This window comes from Leucopleurus acutus (assembly GCF_964270905.1).
Source record: "Leucopleurus acutus genome assembly, chromosome: 6".
In the NCBI taxonomy this organism is placed as follows: Eukaryota; Metazoa; Chordata; class Mammalia; order Artiodactyla; family Delphinidae; genus Leucopleurus; species Leucopleurus acutus.
The window spans coordinates 4114348-4136690 of NC_139149.1; the positions used below are offsets into that span (position 1 = coordinate 4114348).

Consider the following 22343-nt stretch of genomic DNA (forward strand, 5'->3'; position numbering starts at 1 on the left):
TCTTAGCCTACCTACCCCTGTGCTGTTCAGTCTGGCAATCATTTGCCACGTTTGCCTGTGGGTGTCCAGTGTAGCTGAGACACTGAGTTTTTATTTTTTATTAAAATTAAAAAACTTAGACATGATTCAGCTATTAGAAAACTTGTGATTATGTTTGGAATAACTTGGCCATATGAATTTACCTTTTCAGCTCTGCATTTTTATGAGACTTAAGTGCAGATCAAGTATTTGCAGTGAAAATTTAGTTATCTGAATTGAGATGTGCTGTATGTACAAAATACACAGTGGCTTTTGAAGACTTTGTGTCTTCAAAAAACTAATATAAATATCTCAATGCTTTTTCTTATTGGTTTTATGTTGAAATGATAATATTTTAAATATATGGGGATAAGTACATTATTAATACTGATTTTACATGTTCTTTTTATCTTTATTTATGTGACTGGTAGACATTTTAAAGTGCACACGTGACTCCCTGGCAGGACTTTTCCGTTGGAGAGTGCTCTCTAGCCCATCCTCGCACATTGTCTTCTGAACCTTCCTCTTTACTTTTGGTTCCTTTGGCATGCAGGGAGGAGTTGGCTCCACAGCAGATTTACAATGAAAATGTACCTGTTCGGAAAATACAAAACAAAAGCTGAAACATGGAGTAAATAGTACCTTAAAAATTTTTGGAAAATAGAAAAAGAAAAATGCATGTACAGCCCTCTCACTAACAGAATGCCTATGCTCCAGGGTCCTTTCATAAGCATAGATGATGTGCCCCTCCCCTTGCAGAGATAAACTTTAACATTTATTTCTTACCTTAAGTGTCTGTGACTAAAGGAGACTCAGTGTATGGAGTCTAAATACCTCTTGGCTGATGCAGTTGTTGAAAAATAGTCTAAAGAGTTACATTTTGGAGATTTTGGAGACATTTCCTATATTTTATTCTTTGGAAGACAGGTTGGAGAAACTGCAGCTTCCCAAAAGTAAGCCATGAAACAGATTTCAGAGTAACTCTTATGCTGGCAAAGAACCACAGAAAACCATTTATATTTGGCAATAGAGAGCTGTGAAGATGTTTAAATTAATGAACTCTATCAGAATTACACACTTTGATTATGATTCTGAATTTCATATTAGGGAAATAAGTTAACATTTGTATTGTATTTTATTACTGTCTTTTGCTCCATCATGTATGGCATAAAACCCAGATTCCAGACCTTTTCTTCTATTGTGATATGGTTATCAGGTCATGGAGCAGAAAGGTGAGGTGGACCGCAGGTGAGGCCCTGAGCATCCACCTGCGTTTTGTGTGGCTGGGAGTGCTGAGCACAAGCCAGGGGTCCCTACTGCTCTTTCTTCTCAACTCTGTGGACGTGAGTTGATGTGTGTCTTCTGCTCCTGTCCTCACTCCACTGCTGTAGTGGATGAACCCTGGGGGCTGGTGCGATTGACAGAGGTTCTCCTCAAACCTGCTGTTACGTTAGAAATCAAAGAAGTGGAGCAGAATCCTCTTCCGTGGCCTGGTGTTGTGCAGAGGCTCCAGACTCGCCTCCCCAGTGACAGTGCCAGCTGTCAGCTGCTGGCTCTCACCCTTCTGGCTGGGTTGGGGCTGCTGTGGTGGAGCTACACTGACAGAAGTTCCAGGCTCTGCTTCGGCTCTTTTTTTTTTTTTTTGTGGTACACGGGCCTGTCACTGCTGTGGCCTCTCCCGTTGCGGAGCACAGGCTCTGGACGCGCAGGCTCAGCGGCCATGGCTCACGGGCCCAGCCGCTCTGCGGCATGTGGGATCCTCCCGGACCGGGGCACGAACCCGTATCCCCTGCACCGGCAGGCGGACTCTCAACCACTGCGCCACCCGGGAAGCCCATCTGCTTCGGCTCTTTAATTTCACTAACTTCCTTCCTTCTGTCTTCAGTATCACGGATCAGACCTTGTTCACCTGGCGCCGAGACTGTCCCTGGGTGGCAGGGTCTTATCTGGTGTTCCCTGTGCCCTCTAAAATCTGCTTTCTCACTGACTTTAGTTACCTTTCTCGGACACAAACAGGATGTCACTTTCCTTTGAAAACTGGTGGCTCAGCATTGCAGAATCTAGTGCCAGCAGCCTGGCACTCCATCACCTACAGTGTCCACTGTGTCCACTCCCCTTCCTTGTTTTGACCTCTGTGCCCAGGTTCCTCTGCATTCTGCTCATGGAAACAGAACACTTACTACTCTTCTAATTGTACTTTCTTTTCTCCCCATTTACTTACTGATGGTTCATGGCTCAAGTTGGATCCTGCAGTTGGAATTGGATCCTCTGCTCCTTTCCTTGCTGCCGTGTTCTTTGAGCATCTCTTACTCTGACCTGTTTTATTTGTGCCCACTTTGGTCTTCCTTCCTGTAGTTTCTGAGCCCTGGGTATCCCCCCACATGGACCACCCAGGTGTTTACTTGATTAAGTCTGAAGGCACACTTGTGAGGCAGATGCAGAAATGCTAGTGGGTCTTGCCTTTAAGGATAGTGTCACATTTATATTTGAAATGCAGATTTGGACAAAAAATAATAACAGTTACTTTTCCTTCCAAAGGTTTGTACAGGGGTTTTCTATCATTTTGGACTGTTCCATGCAACTCTTAGGAGCACATCTATAAAGCAAAGGGTATCATTCTACCTTTTGTGTCTTCCGTGTGCCTCTGCTCAGTTTTAAATGAGGTGTGCTTATTGCAGATATAGCTGACACACATTTGGGGAAGGAAGCCAGCTGCAGGTCACTTGGGTGTATGATCTTTATTTCTGATTTTAGTTTATGTTGTGATTTTTTTTTTTACAACTCCTCTCCCCCTTTAAAAACAAGCATAACTTGTTTAATTTTGCAATCCTCTTTCTCCTGCATAGAAACATTGCTTCTCAGACAGTAGCCAGATTGAAAGATGTTGCCCGTCGGATATCATCATGTCTAGACTTTGAGCAACATAGTCATGAGAGATCTGCTTCATTGGATTTGTTGCTGCGTTTTCAGCGCTTACTTATCAGTAAACTTTATCCAGGAGAAAATGTTGGTCAGACTTCAGATATTTCTAGTAAGTTACTTAAAATGTTAAAGTGTCTTGTGTGTATTTTGGCTTTTTTATTTAGGCTTCTTGACATGCCTATTCTGCATGGCCCAGATGTGTAGTTCTTATACTGTTAGATGCACCAATTTTGGGGGATTTCATTTTGCATCCACTTTTTTTGGACAGATATTTCTATATTAGACTCATCAATATTTTTTATTTCATTGTGTTAACATTTAAATTCATTAGACATGAGAAATAGCATCCTTTATGTTCAGGTCAGTCTTACAGAAGATTTATCAGACTTATTCAACGGGTTAGTTATGGACTGTTAGAGATTGACATAATGTGGGGACGAAATAGTGACCTAATGTTTGTATGTCACCCTGGTAAGCTAGATGGGTGTAGTAGGAGGAATGCATTATTGTTGAAGGAAGACTGAATCTCAGTTATAGCTCTGGTTTATTAGCTGTTGGACACGGGACTAAGTCTCCTGGGGGCTGTAGATTGCTCACCTACAGAGTTAGGTTAAGAAGACTTGAGGGTGCCTGTGAGAATGAAAATAGGATGATACATAAGTGCTCAGTTCTGTGTACAACGTAGAGTAGAGCACTTTCCACAAACTCCAAAAGGAGTGCCTGGCTCTTTATAAGGTAGTTTTCTCTGTCAGTGATGGAAAGGTTTGCTACTTATGTTAATTTTTTTTTTTTTTTTTTTTTTTGCGGTACGCGGGCCTCTCACTGTTGTGGCCTCTCCTGTTGCGGAGCACAGGCTCCAGACGCGCAGGCTCAGCAGCCATGGCTCACGGGCCCAGCCGCTCCGCGGCATGTGGGATCTTACCAGACTGGGGCACGAACCCGTGTCCCCTGCATTGGCAGGCGGACTCTCAACTACTCCGCCACCAGGGAAGCCCTGTTAATATTTTTATAGCCAGTATAGTCTAAAACAATTTTGTTACTTCCTGAAAATCGTTAGGCACTTGTAGAGGATGGAAAATTTCAGGTTGAAATCGGTGAACCACTTCAGTGTGAAAAAGGTGACCATCTCAATGTCATAAAGTTACAAGAACTAAAAAGCTTTTAAGAGCCATGTAGGAGGAAAAGTTGAAGATTTTTTTTTTTAATATTTATTTATTTGGCTGTGCTGGGCCTTAGTTGCAGCACGCAGGATCTTCCCTGCCACGTGTGGGATCTAGTTCCCTGACCAGGGATCGAACCAGGGCCCCCTGCATTGGGATTGTGGAGTCTTAACCACAGGACCGCCAGGAAAGCTCCGAAAAGTTGAAGATTTTTATGAGATTGAAAAATGCCTAACTTTGTTTACTGGGAGTAATTTTCAGGCATTAAGTCTTGGACTTAGAAAGCATGTATATTGGATATAAGGTTTTAGAACTCTAAGTTATGACTTTAGTATTTTTACTTGAAGTTTTTAGATACTATATAGTGCAGTGTATAAAAATCAGTATATCCAAATTCAGTTTCTCAAATTATGTGATATAAAAGGAGCCAAGGACTAAATAAGTAAGATTAACCGCTCCTGTTTGAGAAAATTATTATAGGTAAAATATGTATAGATGAGAGTGGACTAGTGGAACAATGAAGTTTATTTACAAAGTAAATTTTAATAGTGCAAATGAAATTGTCTAAATCTTCCCTTCAGGTCCTGAACTAATGGGGGTTGGTTCCTTGCTGAAGAAGTACACAGCCCTTTTGTGCACACACATTGGAGATATACTGCCCGTGGCAGCCAGCATTGCTTCCACTAGCTGGAGGCACTTTGCAGAGGTGGCCTGCATTGTGGAAGGGGACTTCACTGGTACTTACCTTGTTTCCTAAATGTGGGCATGTATTTATTTTCCGAGATTGATGAGATTTAAAATTTATCATTTTGTGGTAAACCTGCATGCCTTTACCCCATACATCTTCTAGTCCTGTAGCCCTTTCTCCTTTCGTTTTTTTAGTTACTGACAGTTCTGTGGTTGAGCAACCTGGTATGGGAGTCACGTCACTGTATCATATACAGTGATACATATAATTGGTGATTTAGAGTCATACCACCATTATTAACACTTCAATAATGAGGTTAATGGTAATTGTCTAATTTTATTTCAGCAGCATAAGAATTAGTTGCCCCTTTTAGGACCTTAATAAATTCCTATATTGCTTAATATTTTTTCAAGTTAATTCTGTGACAGAGTATTGAGTGCCTTTTTTCTGATAATAAGCTTAATGGCAAACACTTAGTTTTCTCAATAAAAGACCCTAGTTAATACTTTTGTGTTGAAACACAGTATTTTTGAAAAGTATTCTTGTAACTCAGAGGCTTCTGTTTGATACCTATATTTGTTTCTTTCAGAATGAAAGATAAAATAATCCTGTAGAAATATGCTAAAGGACGAGCATTCCTTATTTTGTGATTTATCAGAATTTAAACATAGCACAAGCTTACAGAATGGTTTTAATAGGATGAACACTTTTGTTTAAATCTTATGCCTTTTTTTTTTCTTTTTAAATGTAGGTATTCTCCTTCCAGAACTAGTAGTTTCTGTAGTGCTTCTGCTCAGTAAAAATGCTGGTCTCATGCAGGAGGCTGGAGCTGTCCCTCTGCTGGGTGGCCTGTTAGAACATCTGGATCGGTTCAACCACCTGGCACCAGGAAAGGAAAGGGACGACCATGAAGAGTTAGCCTGGCCCGGCATCATGGGTATGGCATCTTAACTTAAAGACTTTCACTGAGGAAAGTTTTGTCCTAGTCTATTCTGTTCTTGCCTTTTCATTTGAAAGACTATTTAACAAAGGAAGACCAGTTATTGCCATTTTCACTGATGGTAGTGTAAATGGAAAACAAAGATAATCCAAATCAGAACAGATTTGGGTTATATTTAAGGAAAATTTTTCTGTTAGAAATGGTTGTTACATCCCAAATTGGATTATTTTAGAACATTCTGGAAAACCCTTTCTTGGAAATTGTCTCCAGAAGGTACTGTTGAGGTGGTTAGATATGGTCCCACTTTGGAGGCAGACATTAATATGGGAGGACTTTCTTAAACTCATTGGTGTTATGTTACATGAGTTATGGAGTTCCCATAGTCAGCTGAGCACTTCCCATCCGTACTGTCTCTAGTGCTTACCAAATTGGAATGAAACTTGTCTTCTCAAAGTTTTGAATTTTGATGCTTTTGAATCTAAGTATTATGACTTCCTGAACTCACAGAATTAATTGAAGTTGTGGTTCAACTTTCATTTTATAGGAAAGCTCAAGCAAGGTAGGCCTTTTCTTATGCCATTGTAGATTGTCATTTCTATAACATAGGAGCTTAAAACGAAAAGTAACAGTTGTCCTGAGGAAAATAACTGACCTTAGGATATTGAGCATAATTTTTTATTTTTTAGTATAGCTAATATTTTCAACACGATTCATCTACTGTTGTGAACTTAAATGGTTATTTTTGACTTTTGTCTGTTTACTGTGTATGGTTGAAGGCATATAACTTGATCAGCAGTTCAAACACACTCATTGTAAAACCTTTTTTTATTGTGAAGTATAACATGTACACAAAAGTACCAAAAGCAGCTTTGGGACTGATCACAGGGGAAGCTGTTCATTAAGCAGGACCCTCCCAAACACTGTCTCTGTCTCCCTGAAAGATTCCCCTCTCTGGGCTTGTGTGCTTGCTGCTCCCCTGCTTCTCTTGATCATTTTATCAGATAGACATGTTCCCCATAACAACTTAGTTGTTTAAACATCCTCATGTCTTTTGCTTGGTGGTTTGTAAGGCGTATTTTAGTACAGAATGCCAGATTTCCACAGAGATGTGCCTCATCTCTACAAAGTGTGGGAGTTCTCCCTGTCCCTCCTCTGTGCCAAGAGATTGCATGCCATTTTTTTCCATATGCATTTTGTCCGTAGGATTGTTGTGCCAGCACGCTTGGGTGAAAGGACCGTTGTGGTCTCTCCTCTAGAGTGCCACTTTTCTCTGAATCAGGTGACTCTGCCTGTGTCTGCTTCTGAGCACAGAGCTTTGCCCCGGAAATATTGCACTTGCTGGCACCTCTAGTGCACTGTGGAATAGAAATGGTGATAATGGGCATCCTTGTCTTGTTCCTAAGAGCAGAGGGAAAACTTCCCAGAGTTCACACATGAAGTATGATGTTTGCTGTAGGACTTTCTTTGTAGATACCTTAAAATATTAAGTTTGTTTCCTTCTGTTTCTTCTTTGTGATGAGTCTTTAATGGTGAATGGATTTTTAAAATTATTTATTTATATTTTATTTATTTATTTTCGGCTGTGTTGGGTCTTTGTTGCTGTGCGTGGGCTTTCTCTAGTTGCGGCGAGGAGGGACTACTCTTCGTTGTGGTGCGCGGGCTTCTCATTGTGGTGGCTTCTCTTGTTGTGGAGAATGGGCTCTAGGTGTGCGGGCTTCGGTAGTTGCAGCACGTGGGCTCAGTAGTCGTGGCTCGTGGGCTTTAGAGCGCAGACTCAGTAGTTGTGGCACATGGGCTTAGTTGCTCCCTGGCATGTGGGATCTTCCTGCACCAGGGATTGAATCTGTGTCCCCTGCATTGGCAGGTGGATTCTTAACCACTGCGCCACCAGGGAAGTCCCGTGAATGGATATTAAGTTTCATCAAATACTTTTTCTGCAACTCTTGATGACTGTACAGTTTTTTTCCATCCATGTTGTCACAAATGGCAAAATTTCATTCTTTTTTATGGCTGAGTAGTATTCCATCACATATATTTGGTGTATATATATGTATATATGGTGTATATATGTATACACACACACACATATACAAACCACACCTTTTTTTTTTTTTTTTTTTTTTTGCGGTATGTGGGCCTCTCACTGTTGTGGCCTCTCCCGTTGTGGAGCACAGGCTCTGGATGCACAAGCTCAGCAGCCATGGCCCACAGGCCCAGCCGCTCCGCGGCACGTGGGATCTTCCCGGACTGGGACACGAACCCGCGTCCCCTGCATCGGCAGGCGGACTCTCAACCACTGCGCCACCAGGGAAGCCCTTCAACCACACCTTTTTTATCCATTCATCTGTTGATGGATACTTGAATGTTTTCACCTTTTGGCTGTTGTGACTAATGCTGCTGTGAATATGACTGTGTAGATGTCTGAGTCCCTGCTTTCACTTCTTTTGGGTATATAGCCAAAAGTGGGATTGCTGAATCATATGATAATTCCATGTTTAATTTCTTAAGGAATTGCCATACTGTTTTCCACAGTAGCTGTACCATTTTATATTCCCGCAGGCAATGCACAAGGAAGGGTTCTAATTTCTCCACCTCTTTGCCAACACTTGTTGTCTGTTTTTTAAGTAATAACCATCCTGTTTGGATGAAGTGGTATTACATTGTAGTTTTGATTTGGTTTTCCCTAATGATTAGTGGTGTTGTGCATCTGTTTATGTGCCTGTTGACTATGTGCATATCTTTGGAGGAATGTCTTTTCAAGTCTTTTTCCAACTTTTGTTTTTTTGCCATCCTGTGTGATCTTAGTTCCCCGACCAGGGATTGAACCCGTGTCCCCTGCAGTGGAAGTGCAGAGTCCTAACCACTGGACCACCGGGGAATCCCTCTTTTTCCTACTTTTGAGCCAGATTTTTTGTTGTTATTGTAGAGTTGTAGGAGTTTCTTAGTATTCTGGATATATATGATTTGCAAATATTTTCTCTTATTCTGTGGGTTGCTTTTTCATTCTGTTGATAGTGTACTTTGATTTTTTTTTTTGATGAAGGTTGCCTGTGCATTTGGTGTTTTGTCTAAAAATATCATTGCCAAATCCAGTGTCATTAAGCTTTCCTCCTATGTTTTCTTCTAAGATACACGCACACGCGCGCGCGCGCGCGCACACACACACACACACACACACACACACACACAGAGGTTTTTTTTTTTTTTGGCTGCGCCATTCAGCATGTGGGATCTTAGTTCCCCGACCAGGGATCGAACCCGTGCCCCTTGCCTTGGAAATGCAGAGTCTCAACCACTGGACTGCCAGAGAAGTCCAAGAGTTTTCTGTTTTATAGTTTTAGCTCTTATGTTTAGATCTTTAATCTATTTTGAGTTAATTTTTGTGTATGGTGAAAGGTAGGGGTCCAACTTGATTCATTTGCAATTGAATATTCAGTTTTCACAGCACCATTTATTTCTAAAGACTGTCCTTTTTTCCCCATTGAATGGTCTTGCCACCCTTGTCAAAAAAATCATTTGACTATATATTGTGAGGATTTATTTCTGGGCTCTCTATTCTGTTGATCCAAATGTCTGTCATTATGCTGATAACACACTGTTCTTTCTTTCTTAGGGTTTAATCTGACATTTTTCTAACTTTCTGAGAAATGATAATTGTTAGCATACTGATGTTTTTGTAATATGTTTATTTTGAAAGTTTTCTAACAGAGATAAAAGAGAGAATAATAAAATGAATGTAGAATAAAAAGTATTCACAATCCTGGGGACTTTGCTGGCATTTCAGTGGTTAGGACTCTGAGCTTCCACTGCAGGGGGCACGGGTTCCATTCCCCGTTGGGAACTAAGATCCCACATGCTGCGTGGTGTGGCCAAAAAAAAAAAACAAACAACTCACATTCCCGAAGCATTCCTACACTTTCTATCTGATTGATTGATTGTATTATTTTAAAGCATATTTCTATCCTTAAAACATTTTCACACACTTCACCTGATAAGAAGAACTTTTTTGGGAGAATAAAACCACAATCTCATTATCCTAAGATTAACAGTGATTGATTAATCTTTTTATTAGTGGTTATTTTGAGTCAGGATCTAAACAAGTTCTGTACCTTGCAGTTGGGTGATACATACTTGAGTCTCTTTTTCCCCAACAGCTATTTCCAGGCTCTCCTCTCCCTCTCTTTTGTCATACTGTTTATTTTTCAAAGAAGTAGGACATTTCTGGAGAATTTCACATTTTCTGAACTTGGTCGATTGCATTTTCTTCTTCAAATCTTAACATCTTCTGTCGGTTACATTTTCTGTAAACTGCTGATAATATGTATAGGCTTAATGAGATTCGGATTCAGTTTTGATGGGTCAGAGTGTGTGTGCTTTTTGTTTCATCGGCTCAGAGGCCTGTGATGGTGGGCGGCCCCACCTTCACTTCTGTTCACATGGACCAGGGAGTTCATGTATAACGTGTCCTCTGTGCAGTCCCCCAGCAACCTTGCCCTCAGCTCTTTGGTAGCATAAGATACAGTTTGCACAGGGAGGATGTGATCCTGGCTTGATTCACCGCCACCCCACCCCTCGTTAACCATTTTTTGTAATATTAAGTTGGAGTCCTAATGCTTCCAAAGGTGACCCATGAGGTTTTCTTTTTTTTTTTGAGTATCATTATGAACTCATTGAATTTTATTGATTTTATGTTTGTTAACTTTTTAGCTTTTCTTTTTTCCTAATATATACATTTAAAGGTAGAAATGCCCTCAAACATACATTTAGCTGTATGTCACAAGTGTTGATCTGTAGTATTTTCATTATTGTTCATTTCAGTTGTCTGATTTCCGTAGTCATTTTTTTCTGGGAATTTATGAAATATATTTTATAATTTTCAAATATGTAGAGGTTTTTATTTATTTTTTGTTACCTGTTTCTGCTATTCATTCGTTTGTTTATTTACTTATTTATTTATTTTTGGCCGTACCACACGGCTTGCGAGATTGAACCTAGGCCCTCGGCAGTGAAAGCGTGGAGTCCTAACCACTGGGCCCCCGGGGAATTCCGTTACCTATTTCTAACTTAACTGCATTGTAGTCAGTGTTCCTGCTGTGTAACTTGACTTACTTGAAATCTTTTGAGATTTGCTCTAATGCTTGGTATATGGCCAGACTTGCTATTCATGCTGTTCATGTGGTGTTTTTTTTTTGTTTTTAAATCATTCTGTATCCTTGCTGAATTTTTGTTTGTGGTGACAGTTATAGGAAGAGGTATGTTAATTTCTCATTGTGTTTGTGGATTTGTCTGTTTCACCTTGTAGTTCTTTCACACAGTTTGTACTAGTCATGTTATCTATTGATCTATTGATTCATTGATTTTGGTTTCTGTATACACAGAGTCATTTTTTACAGGTCAGAACTGTAGAAATAATGAGGAAGTGACACTTATACGCAAAGCTGATTTGGAGAACCATAATAAAGATGGAGGCTTCTGGACTGTGATTGATGGGAAAGTGTATGATATAAAGGACTTCCAGACGCAGTCATTAACAGGAAATAGTATTCTTGGTAAGGCCTCGCTTTTTACTTCATGGTTAGTAGTTTCAGATGTGTTATTTTAAGCAGAGTGTTTGGTTTAAAATAATCAATTTAGTACTGCTCCAGCACCCATACATTTCAATCTGTCAGTGACTTTGGGGTCTGTCCTATCACAGCAAATTCAGGCACAGATGCAAAATTTCTTATCATTATGCATTTTTTGTTCCAACACTTGTTGGAACTTGTTCCAAGTTCTGAGTTGACCCAGACGGCCCTGGCAGAGGATGAGAGATCACATTACTTTGGTAACCCTCACTTTGGAGTTAACCTGCCTAATCTATTTCCTACTTGCCATTTCTACTATAAATGCCTAGGCAAACTGTACTGAAGTCATGTTGCTTTTGTTTGTTATGTTTCAGCTCAGTTTGTAGGGGAAGACCCAGTGGTAGCTTTGGAAGCTGCTTTGCAGTTTGAAGACACACGGGAATCAATGCATGCCTTCTGTGTTGGCCAGTATCTGGAGGTGAGGCTGTGTGCAGTGAGCACCAAGGTGGACTTCAGTGGAGAACCTCTCTGGATATTTCTGAGAAGTGGTTTTTACCCTGAAATATTGCTGGTTGGATCTTTTGGGGGAGGGGGTCATTATTAAGTGATAAACACAAAGATCTTTTAGAGATTTTTCTTCATAAATCAATTTACATTTATTCATGTAGTTTATGATGTATTAGCCTTGAAAAATTATTTTAAAATTGTTAATTTGTAAGAAACGTAGACCTTGTTCCACAAAAAAAAAGAGGTTAACTTTTTGTCTTTATGATTTTATTGTAATCCTATGTAGAAATTTGGAAGGACTTACCATCTTGAGATATATATTTTTGGAGAGGAACTATTTAGTAGCATAATTTTTTAGAATAGAAATATGTCCATTCTATATATTCATTAGCATTGGGATTCATATATTGGGATTGGCTTTCCAGATATGGATACAGAGGTAATAAAATTTATTAAGTTACGCCTCAAGGGTAATGTTTGCAGCATTTTATGAAGGGAAAAATTAACTTTGTTTATAAATTGTCATGTGGCTGGCAACATTTAAGATTATTTTCATTAGATCCTTTTCTTTTCTAACTTCTATTTGATTCCCTAAGGAATTTTCTAGCCAAGTGGTGTATCCTTGCTTTGAATTTTCTACCAGACTTATGCATATACTGTCTGCTTTATATCTTCTGTTATTTTGGTAGCAGCCTGATCTCACTATTATAGGATGTAGTCTTTATTATGGCAGTATGTCTTGTTTAAGGTTAAAGCTGTTGGTCTTGGTTTAATGTTAATTAACGCTGTTTTCTCATACTACTAGTCTCATCATACTAATGTTGAAATTTATCTTTTGCAGCCTGACCAAGAAATTGTTACCATACCAGATTTGGGAAGTCTGTCTTCACCTCTTATAGACACTGAAAGAAATCTGGGCCTACTCCTTGGGTTACACGCTTCCTATTTAGCTATGAGCACACCGCTATCTCCAGTTGAGGTCGAATGCGCCAGTAAGAAAAATTTTGTTTTCTGCTAACAGATTAGCAGGTTATTTTAGCTGAGCTGTAAGTGCTACTGAGAATAGAACAGGAAGAATCAACACAGTTATTGGTGAGGAAAAATAAGGATAGTGAGACTAAACCAGTTAATAGAAATAGCTGTGAGCGGCTTTCATTTGTGCTCACGATCTGTGGCAGCACAGGAAGCTAACAGGTATGTAGGAATGTTGGGTCTGTGCGTGGTCTCACTTCTGCATCCTCTAACAGATCTGCTCAACTCGACTGACATCTCCCTGTGTGCCTAGAAATCCACGTGATGTGGATTGGCTGTTCCTCTTAGGAATGCTGTTCTGTTTGAGCATTGCGTTTTTACCAGACTCAAATCCAATACATTTTGGGATGGCAGCCTTTGTAACCACCTAAAGTATTACATTTTCTCCCTACCCCATATGATAGGTTTAAATATCTCTTCACATATTTTTGCATTTCTCCATCTGTCTTTTGCTGACTATCCAAAAAGCATCTATCGAGTAATTTCTCATGTGAATTACCATGTTACTCTCTAACATGGGTGTAGTAGGTGTAGAATTAGGTGCACCTCTGCCCTCAGGTGCTTCCTGTGTGATGATGAACCAGACATGGTAAGCAGGTCAGGTTGGATGGTGTTAGAGGATAAAATGGAGACATTTGTAAGTGGTTTGGGAAGTGGGGATGGGGTGGAGGGAAAGACTTCATGGAGGTGGAGCCATCCTGAAATTGGAGCCCCAGCAGACTGGGTGTGTGAGGGCATCGTTGAGAAAGTCAGCTTTGAGCTGCTTGTGTATGTGTAGGGTCGGGGGAGAAGGCTAGTGGGCAGGGATGATCATAGTGCCTGCTCAGCCTGCCTGGAGCACACCCTTGGTGTGTGTGCTGGGCGCTTTGCTCTCTGCAGAGCCTCGAAGACAGTGGACTTTTCTTCCTTTGAAGACCTGTAGGGGACTTCCCTGGTGGCACAGTGGTTAAGAATCCGCCTGCCAATGTGGGGGACACGGGTTCGAGCCCTGGTCCAGGAAGATCCCACATGCCGCGGAGCAACTAAGCCCATGTGCCACAACTACTGAGCCTGCGCTCTAGAGCCTGCAAGCCACAACTGCTGAGACCGAGTGCTGTAACTACTGAAGCCCGCACACCTAGATCCCATGCTCTGCAACAGGAGAAGCCACCGCAATGAGAAGCCCATGCACCGCAACGAAGAGTAGCCCCCGCTCGCTGCAGCTAGAGAAAGCCCACGCAGCAATGAAGACCCAGTGCAGCCAAAAATAAAAAAAAAAAACCACAAAAAATAAATTTTTTTTAAAAAAAGAGACAAGAGGGAGTTCTAAATGGAGAGGTTCAGGGAGGGTCTGATCACATTTGTGTTTTAGAAGAATTAATGTGGCACTTTGATGAATGCTCCTGAATGCTCTAAAATCGAACTTTCCAGTAAAAGGACATTGAGTGCATCCCAGATTTGATTGTTTGGGTTTTGGAGGAATATTTTGATAGCACAGTTATTGAAAAAAAATCTGTAGTTATGTAAAAACTGATTATTCTTTGGTGACTCTCACTCATAGCAGTTACAATGAGTATCCCTATTTGCACTGATGGGTGGCATGTTCTTATGGGGTCTGACCTGTGCCTCGACACAGGTCTCCTTTATAGCCTACTGGATCTCAGGTTTCCACGTATCCATCCCTTACTTAATGATCTTGTGTTGTATGTTCAGTAGTCTCTTATTATTATTAATTGATTAATGCTCTAGGGAGACGTGCTGCCCTGAGGTTCTTCATGGAACCCTTCACACATGCTGTTCTCCTGCCTGGATGCTCAGCGTCTTGGTCTTCATCCAGATTACAGCAAATTCCTTACCGTCCCCCCGAATAGTCGGGGGCTTGTTGCTGCACGGTCGTTCCCCCCGTAGTACTTGTAGCCTGTGGTTATCCCAGTTGAAATTGGTGATTACTTGTGTAAGTGGTGCCCCAGTGCTCTTTTCCCTGTTAGAAGGCATAGCTCTAGTCTTCACATGGTTTCTGTGGAACTGGACAGCTCCATGTTTGAGCAGGTATCTGGAACAATTATATTGGGTTCTGATACCATGCTTAAGATGTGTTGAGTAACCAGAAAGTGTTACTTTTTTTCACATAGATATAGGAATTATAAGCCAATCTATGTAAATATGTTAGATGTGACTTTCATATGAATGATCCTGAATTTCACCTCCTAAATGAAGTGCTTAGTTTTCTATCTTTTTTTTTTTTTTTTTCAGTATTTATTTCTGAACAGTGCACTCAGGTTTCTTTTTAACATTTGCATGTGCACTCTCTAGAGTGGCTTCAGTCATCCATCTTCTCTGGAGGCCTGCAGACTAGCCAGATCCACTACAGCTACAATGAGGAGAAAGATGAGGACCACTGTAGCTCTCCAGGGGGCACTCCCGCCAGCAAGTCCCGGCTCTACTCCCACAGACGGGCGCTGAGTGACCATTCCCAGGCATTCCTGCAAGCCATTGCTGACAATAACATTCAAGACCACAACGTGAAGGTGAGTGAGGCCTTCCCACACTCAGCGTCCTTTGTTTACCTTAGGACTTTGACTTGTGAACACCTTAGCACAGACTTTGGTTAGCTTAGCACGGACTTTGTTTACATATTATTTGGAGGGCTGGTTTCGAAGTAAGAGGCTGGTTCAGTTCAATGTCCGGTGAGGTTTTAGAAGCAACGGCACTTAGTTTAGAATTCATGACGATGTTGTGAGGTTGGCTCTGAAGTTACCTCCAGCTGTTTCTGTTGCAGGACTTTCTGTGTCAGATAGAAAGGTACTGTAGGCAGTGCCACTTGACCACACCCATCACCTTTCCTCCTGAGCATCCTGTGGAGGAGGTCGGCCGCTTGCTGTTATGCTGCCTCTTAAAACATGAAGATTTAGGTATGACGCTCAATATTGTAGCTGTACTGTAGATCTTTCAACTGACATGTAGTACACATTCATTCCTACCCTGCCCTTTCTTTTAAATATCTTTTACAGGTCACGTGGCATTATCTTTAGTTTATGCAGGTACACTTGGTATTGAGCAAGTAAAGCACAGAACGTTGCCTAAATCAGTGGTGGATGTTTGTAGAGTTGTCTACCAAGCAAAATGCTCACTCATTAAGGTAAATAGATTTCGATTTTCTTTCTTCTGTGCTTCTGGACAGTTGGCCAAGTATTTGTTGTTAAGTTGTTCTTTCATATTTAACTTTGTAGACACATCAAGAACAGGGCCGTTCTTACAAGGAGGTCTGTGCCCCAGTCATTGAACGTTTGAGGTTCCTCTTTAATGAACTGAGACCTGCAGTTTGTAATGACCTCTCTATAATGTCCAAGTTTAAACTGTTAAGTTCTTTGCCCCGTTGGAGGAGGATAGCTCAGAAGATAATTCGAGAACGAAGGAAGAAGAGAGGTAAGAAGGTAAAAGGTAGGAGGATTCTTTCAGAGTGTGTCCCCGTATAGGTGTCTGTGGTTGCAGTGAGGCTGTGGGCTGCTGCTCACCTATTGTAGCATTTTCACAAGTGCCATAATGTTTGTTATGTGTATTTAGGGTTAAGTGTACAAATCCTGCTTATTTTTCCAAGATATCACATGATGATGCAACTTTGGGATTGAGTGTGTTATCATTTGGTAACTAGTAAATTGATGCTGAAAATACTGTAAACTTTATTAAATTGATGGGGAAAAGGAAGTGTTTTTTTAATCACTTGTCCTGGTAATGAGATATATGGGAACGTTTAATCTTTCAATAAATCTTGCCATTCTTGTGAAGAAATGTTTTTCTTTGGCAATATTGAGTATTCTGAAACATGGAAGATTGTTATAAAAGGAAACAAAAGAGTTACTGATATTTTCAGGAAGCAACTGTGTAGCGATATGGAAAAGAGTTTTTGTATTAACCAAACTTTGAGTGAAAGTACATACTTTCTAATTTGGTCACTTGTGGTTATAAGCAAGTCTACCAAAATATCTGATTATATTCTTATGAATTATATTGATTTATTCCCAGATTAGCTTATTAAGCAATATTAATTACTGAGTTTTAGATGGACATTACAAACAATGCCATGAAAGACTAACTTATTGTAGACGCCATCCTGAATTGATTGTTCCTGAGCTTAAACCACAGCTTATCTGGATCCTGGAGATGCTCTGAATCAGGAGATATGGCAGGAACACTTCTGAGATCCCTTTAACCCAGGTAGCCAGGAAACTCAGAGACTGCCATCTCAGCGTGAGGGAGGGTGGCCCCATCCCCGTGTGGCCATTGCCTCCTTGGTCTCTGAGCTCACACTGTCACCGCTTAAAATTTCTTGATGTTGTGGGTTTATATACTTAATTGTAACATAGAAATAATTAATATTCCTGGTGCTGTGCTAAGTTTGATGATTTACTGGTAGGGCTCCACAGGACTCAGAAGAACTATTATACTCTTAGTTATTACTGTGAAAGGGTACAGATAAAAATTAGCAAAAGGAGAGGTGCATGGAGGGAATTCCAAAGGAAACCGGGTCCGGGCTTCCAGTGTTCCCTCCAGTGAATCACACAGGGTCGTGCTTGGTTCTCTCAGCAGTGACATGTGACACGTGTGAAGGACTGTCAGTCAGGGATGCTCACCTGAACCTTGGTGTCCAGGGTTGTTGTTGGGAGTCAGTCACGTGGCCATGGGGGGCCTGCGTGATTGCTCTCAGCTGCCCAGACTCCATCCAGAGTAGACACAGGCAGTTGCCGTAAGTCACAAGCTGTCTGGTTACACCGGTAAAGGTGGTCCTGTGCCTCAGACACACTCTTCTCAGGCAGAACATACCAAGGTTTCAGAGCTCAGTTCGCAGGAGCTGGTGAAGAGCCAGTGCTGACGGGACAGGCCTTTCTTGGGAATTTGCAGGGTTTGAGCAGCCCAGACCTGCTGTGTTAATGTTTTATTGCCTATGTTTATTATTGTGTTGCTGGTTATTTATATTATATATTGAGGAGAATGAGACTGAAAACCTTGAAGAGGACCAGAAGTACGGAAGCAACACCGCATATCACATTGCAAATTCAATAGAAATTTCTCTGATTAAAAAGACTAACGTAGTCAGAGGCATCTAATTGATTCAGTTGCATGCTGGTGACAGAACCAATGCACTAGTCCAGGGTGGGCAAACTAGGGTCTGGGGACAAATGCAGCCTACCACTTGCTATGTATCGCCCATGAGCTAAGGCTGGGTTTTGCATTTTTAAATTATTTTTTAAAAACTCAAGACTATGATTCATGAAGATTATATGAAGTTTAAATGACAGCATTCATAAATAAAGTTTGCCAGTTTTCATGCTGCAACAGTAGAGTATTTGCAGTAGACTGAAATAGCTTGCAAAGGCTAAAATATTCACTGTCTGGCCCTTTATGAAAAAGTTTGCCAACCCCTGGGCTTCCCCTTCTCTAGGGCTTCCCTCCATCGTAACACTGTCACTGTCTTTCTATCCCTGACATGGAGTGGCAAAGTGTTATTACTAGATGTCATGTGAGAATAATTATGATAGTTTTTACTTTTGTAATTTGAGCACTTGACAATGATATTTATGTGTTTCTGTGAATAAAATATATCCTTTACCTTCATGCAAATTTAAACATTTCTTAATTTAAAATCATATTTAATGATTGTTATAATGAATGATGTTTTTAAACATAGTTCCTAAGAAGCCAGACTCTACTGATGATGAAGAAAAAATTGGAAACGGAGAGAGTGAAGAAGCTTGCATCTTGCCTCACAGTCCTATAAATGTGGACAAAAGACCCATTACAGTTAAATCACCCAAGGTGAAGTATTTTGTGTGGTTCTAAGACTGGCTGTGTAGAAGCACAACATACTGCAAGGGAATCCACAAATATTATCGCTTTGTTTTTGAATATACAGTAGAGAGTTTGGTGGTTATTAAAAGTATGAGTAACTGTGCCCCAGTGATGCTTAATGCACTTGACTTATGGTGCCCTGGTAAAATTGATAGCTGGAGAAGTGTTTCCTTTTACCTTTATTAGTATATTGTATCATTATTTGTTCACCATTTTCTTCATTCATTTATTCACTCATTCACTGAATGTATCCTTTGTTCCAGAAGCTATTAATATGGATGATAATTTAACTTTGCATGTCAGGTTAGCTGATTCCAAAGTATGTAAGCATACAGATTATAAATTCACTTATAAGCCTATTTATGATGTAGTCGTTTTTATCATAAATTAATTACTAAATTTAAAATATTTTACCAATTTAAACCTAGTGGCATTTATTTATATTTTCTTCAAGTAATTGTTTTAGAGCACATGTTAATATGAATAGGGTTAACTAATGGTGAAAATGGTTTTCCTTTGTCAGGATAAATGGCAGCCACTGTTGAGTACAGTTACAGGTGTTCACAAATACAAATGGTTGAAGCAGAATGTTCAGGGTCTGTATCCTCAGTCTGCACTCCTCAGTACTATTGCTGAATTTGCCCTTAAAGAAGAGCCAGTGGATGTGGAAAAAATGAGAAAGTGCCTACTAAAACAGGTAAATTTGCTAAGAACATTCTTCTCTGTATTGGATAATACATAAACACTTAACGGTATGCATTGATGTTTTGCAGTTGGAGAGAGCAGAGGTTCGCCTGGAAGGGATAGATACAATTTTAAAACTGGCAGCCAAAAATTTCTTACTTCCGTCTGTGCAGTATGCTATGTTCTGTGGATGGCAAAGACTTATTCCAGAGGGGATTGATATAGGGTAAGACTTTATAATATATTTTTTTTAAATAAGGGAAGCTGTGACAACAAAGCATTGTTTTATTGAAGTCTGGCAGTATTCTGAGTAAAATTCTTCATCTTTGTTTGAAAGGGAACCCCTTACTGATTGTTTAAAGGATGTTGATTTGATCCCACCTTTTAATCGGATGCTGCTTGAAGTAACTTTTGGCAAGCTGTATGCTTGGGCTGTTCAGAATATTCGAAATGTTTTGATGGATGCAAATAACAAGTTTAAAGAACTTGGTGAGTTAAAAATCTGACAGTTAAAAGGCTGTATTAAAATTGCTGTTGATGTCAATGATCACATCAGCATTATTTCATAGTTTGGCTCTTTATTATATATTCTGGAAACTCGCAAATTCTTATTATTGCTTTGAAGACTTTAATAACTTTGTGCATTAGAATGATAATCTAAGCTGCTTTAAGTTTTCTCAAATTCTAAACAAAACTTTCAAAATTTGGCAGAAGATACAATCTTGTAGTATCCTAATATAAAGCTTTTGCATTTTAACATTTTCATGTGTATCACTTACAAAATCTATCCTAGAATGTGTATCCTGTATTAATACATAATTTCCTGGACAGTTTGAGCATCTACAAAGAAGTGGTAGGATTGGTTTTGTGGAAGAGAAGTGAAATATCTCTCTTACATTTGACATGAAATAAGTAAGCCACAGGGATATTTAGAAGAGCAGTGTGATACGTTTTGTAGACAGATGAAGATAGCTGTATGTGGAGTGATGGTGGTATGATTATTGCAAAGCAATACAGAGCTGCCCGATGTCCACACTCTATGGATATCTGATGAAAAAGACAGACTTATAAAAAAAATTGTTAATGCTTTCTTCATCGTGTATGTTCTTGTATCCACGCACAAGAAATTTATGTAGGTGCCAATGCTTTTTAGGTATCCAGCCTGTCCCCCTGCAAACCATCACAAATGAGAACCCGTCGGGACCCAGCCTGGGGACAACCCCACAAGCACGCTTTCTCCTGGTAATGCTCAGCACGCTCACCCTGCAGCACGGTGCCCACAACCTGAGCCTCCTGCTGAACTCCGGCATGCTCGCTCTCACACAGACAGCACTTCGGCTCATCGGTGGGTCGGCATCGCCCTAAGTCCTTTGTGAAAATGCCATGGTTTTGCCTTGATCTCTCTCTCTCTTTTTATAAACTTTTTTTTTATTGTGGTAAAATACAAATAACATAAAATTTACTATTCTAAGTACTTTTAAGTTTATAACTCATTGTCATCAGTAAGCACATCCACAGTGTTGTGCAAGCCTTAATACTATCTAGTTCCGTAACTTTTCATCACCCCAAATGCAAACCCATATCCATTTAGCAGTGACTCCTGAATTCCCACTCCCCCAGCTGTTGGCAACAAGAAGTCTGCTTTCTGTCTCTATGGACTTGCTCCTTCTGGATATTTCATACAAATGAAAGCATACAATTTTAGCCTTTTGTATCTGGCTTATTTCATTTAGCATGTATCAGTACTTCATTTCTTTCTATGGCTGAAAACTGTTACATGAATATACTGTGTTTTATTTATCCAATCATCCATTGATGGACATTGGCTTGTATCTGCCTTTTGGCCGTGGTGAGTGGTGCTGCTAGGAACATTTGTGTACAAGTTTTTGTTTGCACACCTGTTACCAGTCCTTTTGTCATATACTTAGGAGTGGAATTGCAGGGTCATATGGTAATCCTATGTTCAGCTTGCTCAGGAACTGTCAAACTATTCCACAGCACTATACCATTTTACATTCCCACCAGCAATGGGCCAGGAGTTTCAGTTTCTCCATGTCCTTGCCAACACTAGTTATTTTCTGGTTTTTTTTTTTGAATTAAGACTACCCTACTTGGCATGAAGTGGTATTTCATTGTGGTTTGTTTTACACTTCACTAATGTTGAATGATGTTGAGCCTCTTTACCTGTGCTTGTTGTATATCTAGGAGAAACGTCTGTTCACGTCCTTTGCCCATTTTAAAATTGGGTTGTTTGTGTTTTGAGTTGTCTGGGTCCTTTACATATTCTGGATACTAGATTGTTATCAGTTATGTGATTTGAAGACATTTTTTTCCCAGTCTGGGTTTTGTTTTTCTTTGGTGCCCAGAAATTTTAAAATTTGATTAAGTCTAATTTATCTGTTATTCTTTTGTTGCTTGTGCTTTTGATTTCATGCTTAAGAAATCATTGCCAAATCCAAGGTCAAGAGGATTACCCATTATGTTTTCTTCCTTAAGTCTTATATTTAGATCTTTGATCCATTTTAAGGTAGTTTCTTAATATGGTGTGGGGTAAGGGTTCACTTTATTTCTTTTGGTTATCCAGTAGTTCCAGTATCATCTGTTGGAAAGACTCTTCTTTTCTCAAGTTCTTAGCACCCTTGTCAAAAATCATTTGACTATAGATACTTAAGTTTGTTTCTAGACCCTCAGTTCTGCTCTGTTGGTCTCTGTGTCTGTCATTATGCCAGTCCCACACTGTTTTGAACACTGTAGCTTTGTGGTAAGTTTTGAAATCGATAAGTCCTTCAACTTTGTTTTTCTTTCTCAAGATTACTTTGGGTCCTTGCATTTCCATATGACTTTCAGGTCTGGCTTTCCCATGTCTGCCAAAAAGGCCATTGGGGTTTTGTAGGGATTGTATTGAATCTGTAGATCCTGTTGGGGAGTACTGCCATCTTCACAATATTAAGTCTTTCATTCCATAAATATGAGATAGCTTTATATTTATTTAGGTCTTCTTT

The 22343-nt window shown here is 40.0% G+C and overlaps 1 protein-coding gene across 5 annotated transcripts in view; it reads left to right on the forward strand.

Moving 5' to 3' along the window:
• The window catches only part of HERC2 (HECT and RLD domain containing E3 ubiquitin protein ligase 2), a 234547-nt gene that overhangs the window by 79667 nt on the left and 132537 nt on the right, over positions 1–22343 (forward strand). For 4 of the 5 annotated variants that reach the window (XM_082840688.1, XM_082840690.1, XM_082840692.1 and 1 more), the window contains 15 exons: positions 2865–3049; positions 4682–4837; positions 5540–5725; positions 11107–11277; positions 11667–11770; positions 12641–12791; positions 15124–15338; positions 15590–15722; positions 15822–15949; positions 16041–16236; positions 18497–18624; positions 19181–19354; positions 19431–19567; positions 19679–19830; positions 20495–20686. In XM_082840688.1, the coding sequence (XP_082696814.1) occupies positions 2865–3049; positions 4682–4837; positions 5540–5725; positions 11107–11277; positions 11667–11770; positions 12641–12791; positions 15124–15338; positions 15590–15722; positions 15822–15949; positions 16041–16236; positions 18497–18624; positions 19181–19354; positions 19431–19567; positions 19679–19830; positions 20495–20686 (2408 nt within the window). The remainder of the gene's footprint in view (positions 1–2864; positions 3050–4681; positions 4838–5539; positions 5726–11106; positions 11278–11666; positions 11771–12640; positions 12792–15123; positions 15339–15589; positions 15723–15821; positions 15950–16040; positions 16237–18496; positions 18625–19180; positions 19355–19430; positions 19568–19678; positions 19831–20494; positions 20687–22343) is intronic. The other variant, XM_082840689.1, reaches the window with a different exon arrangement.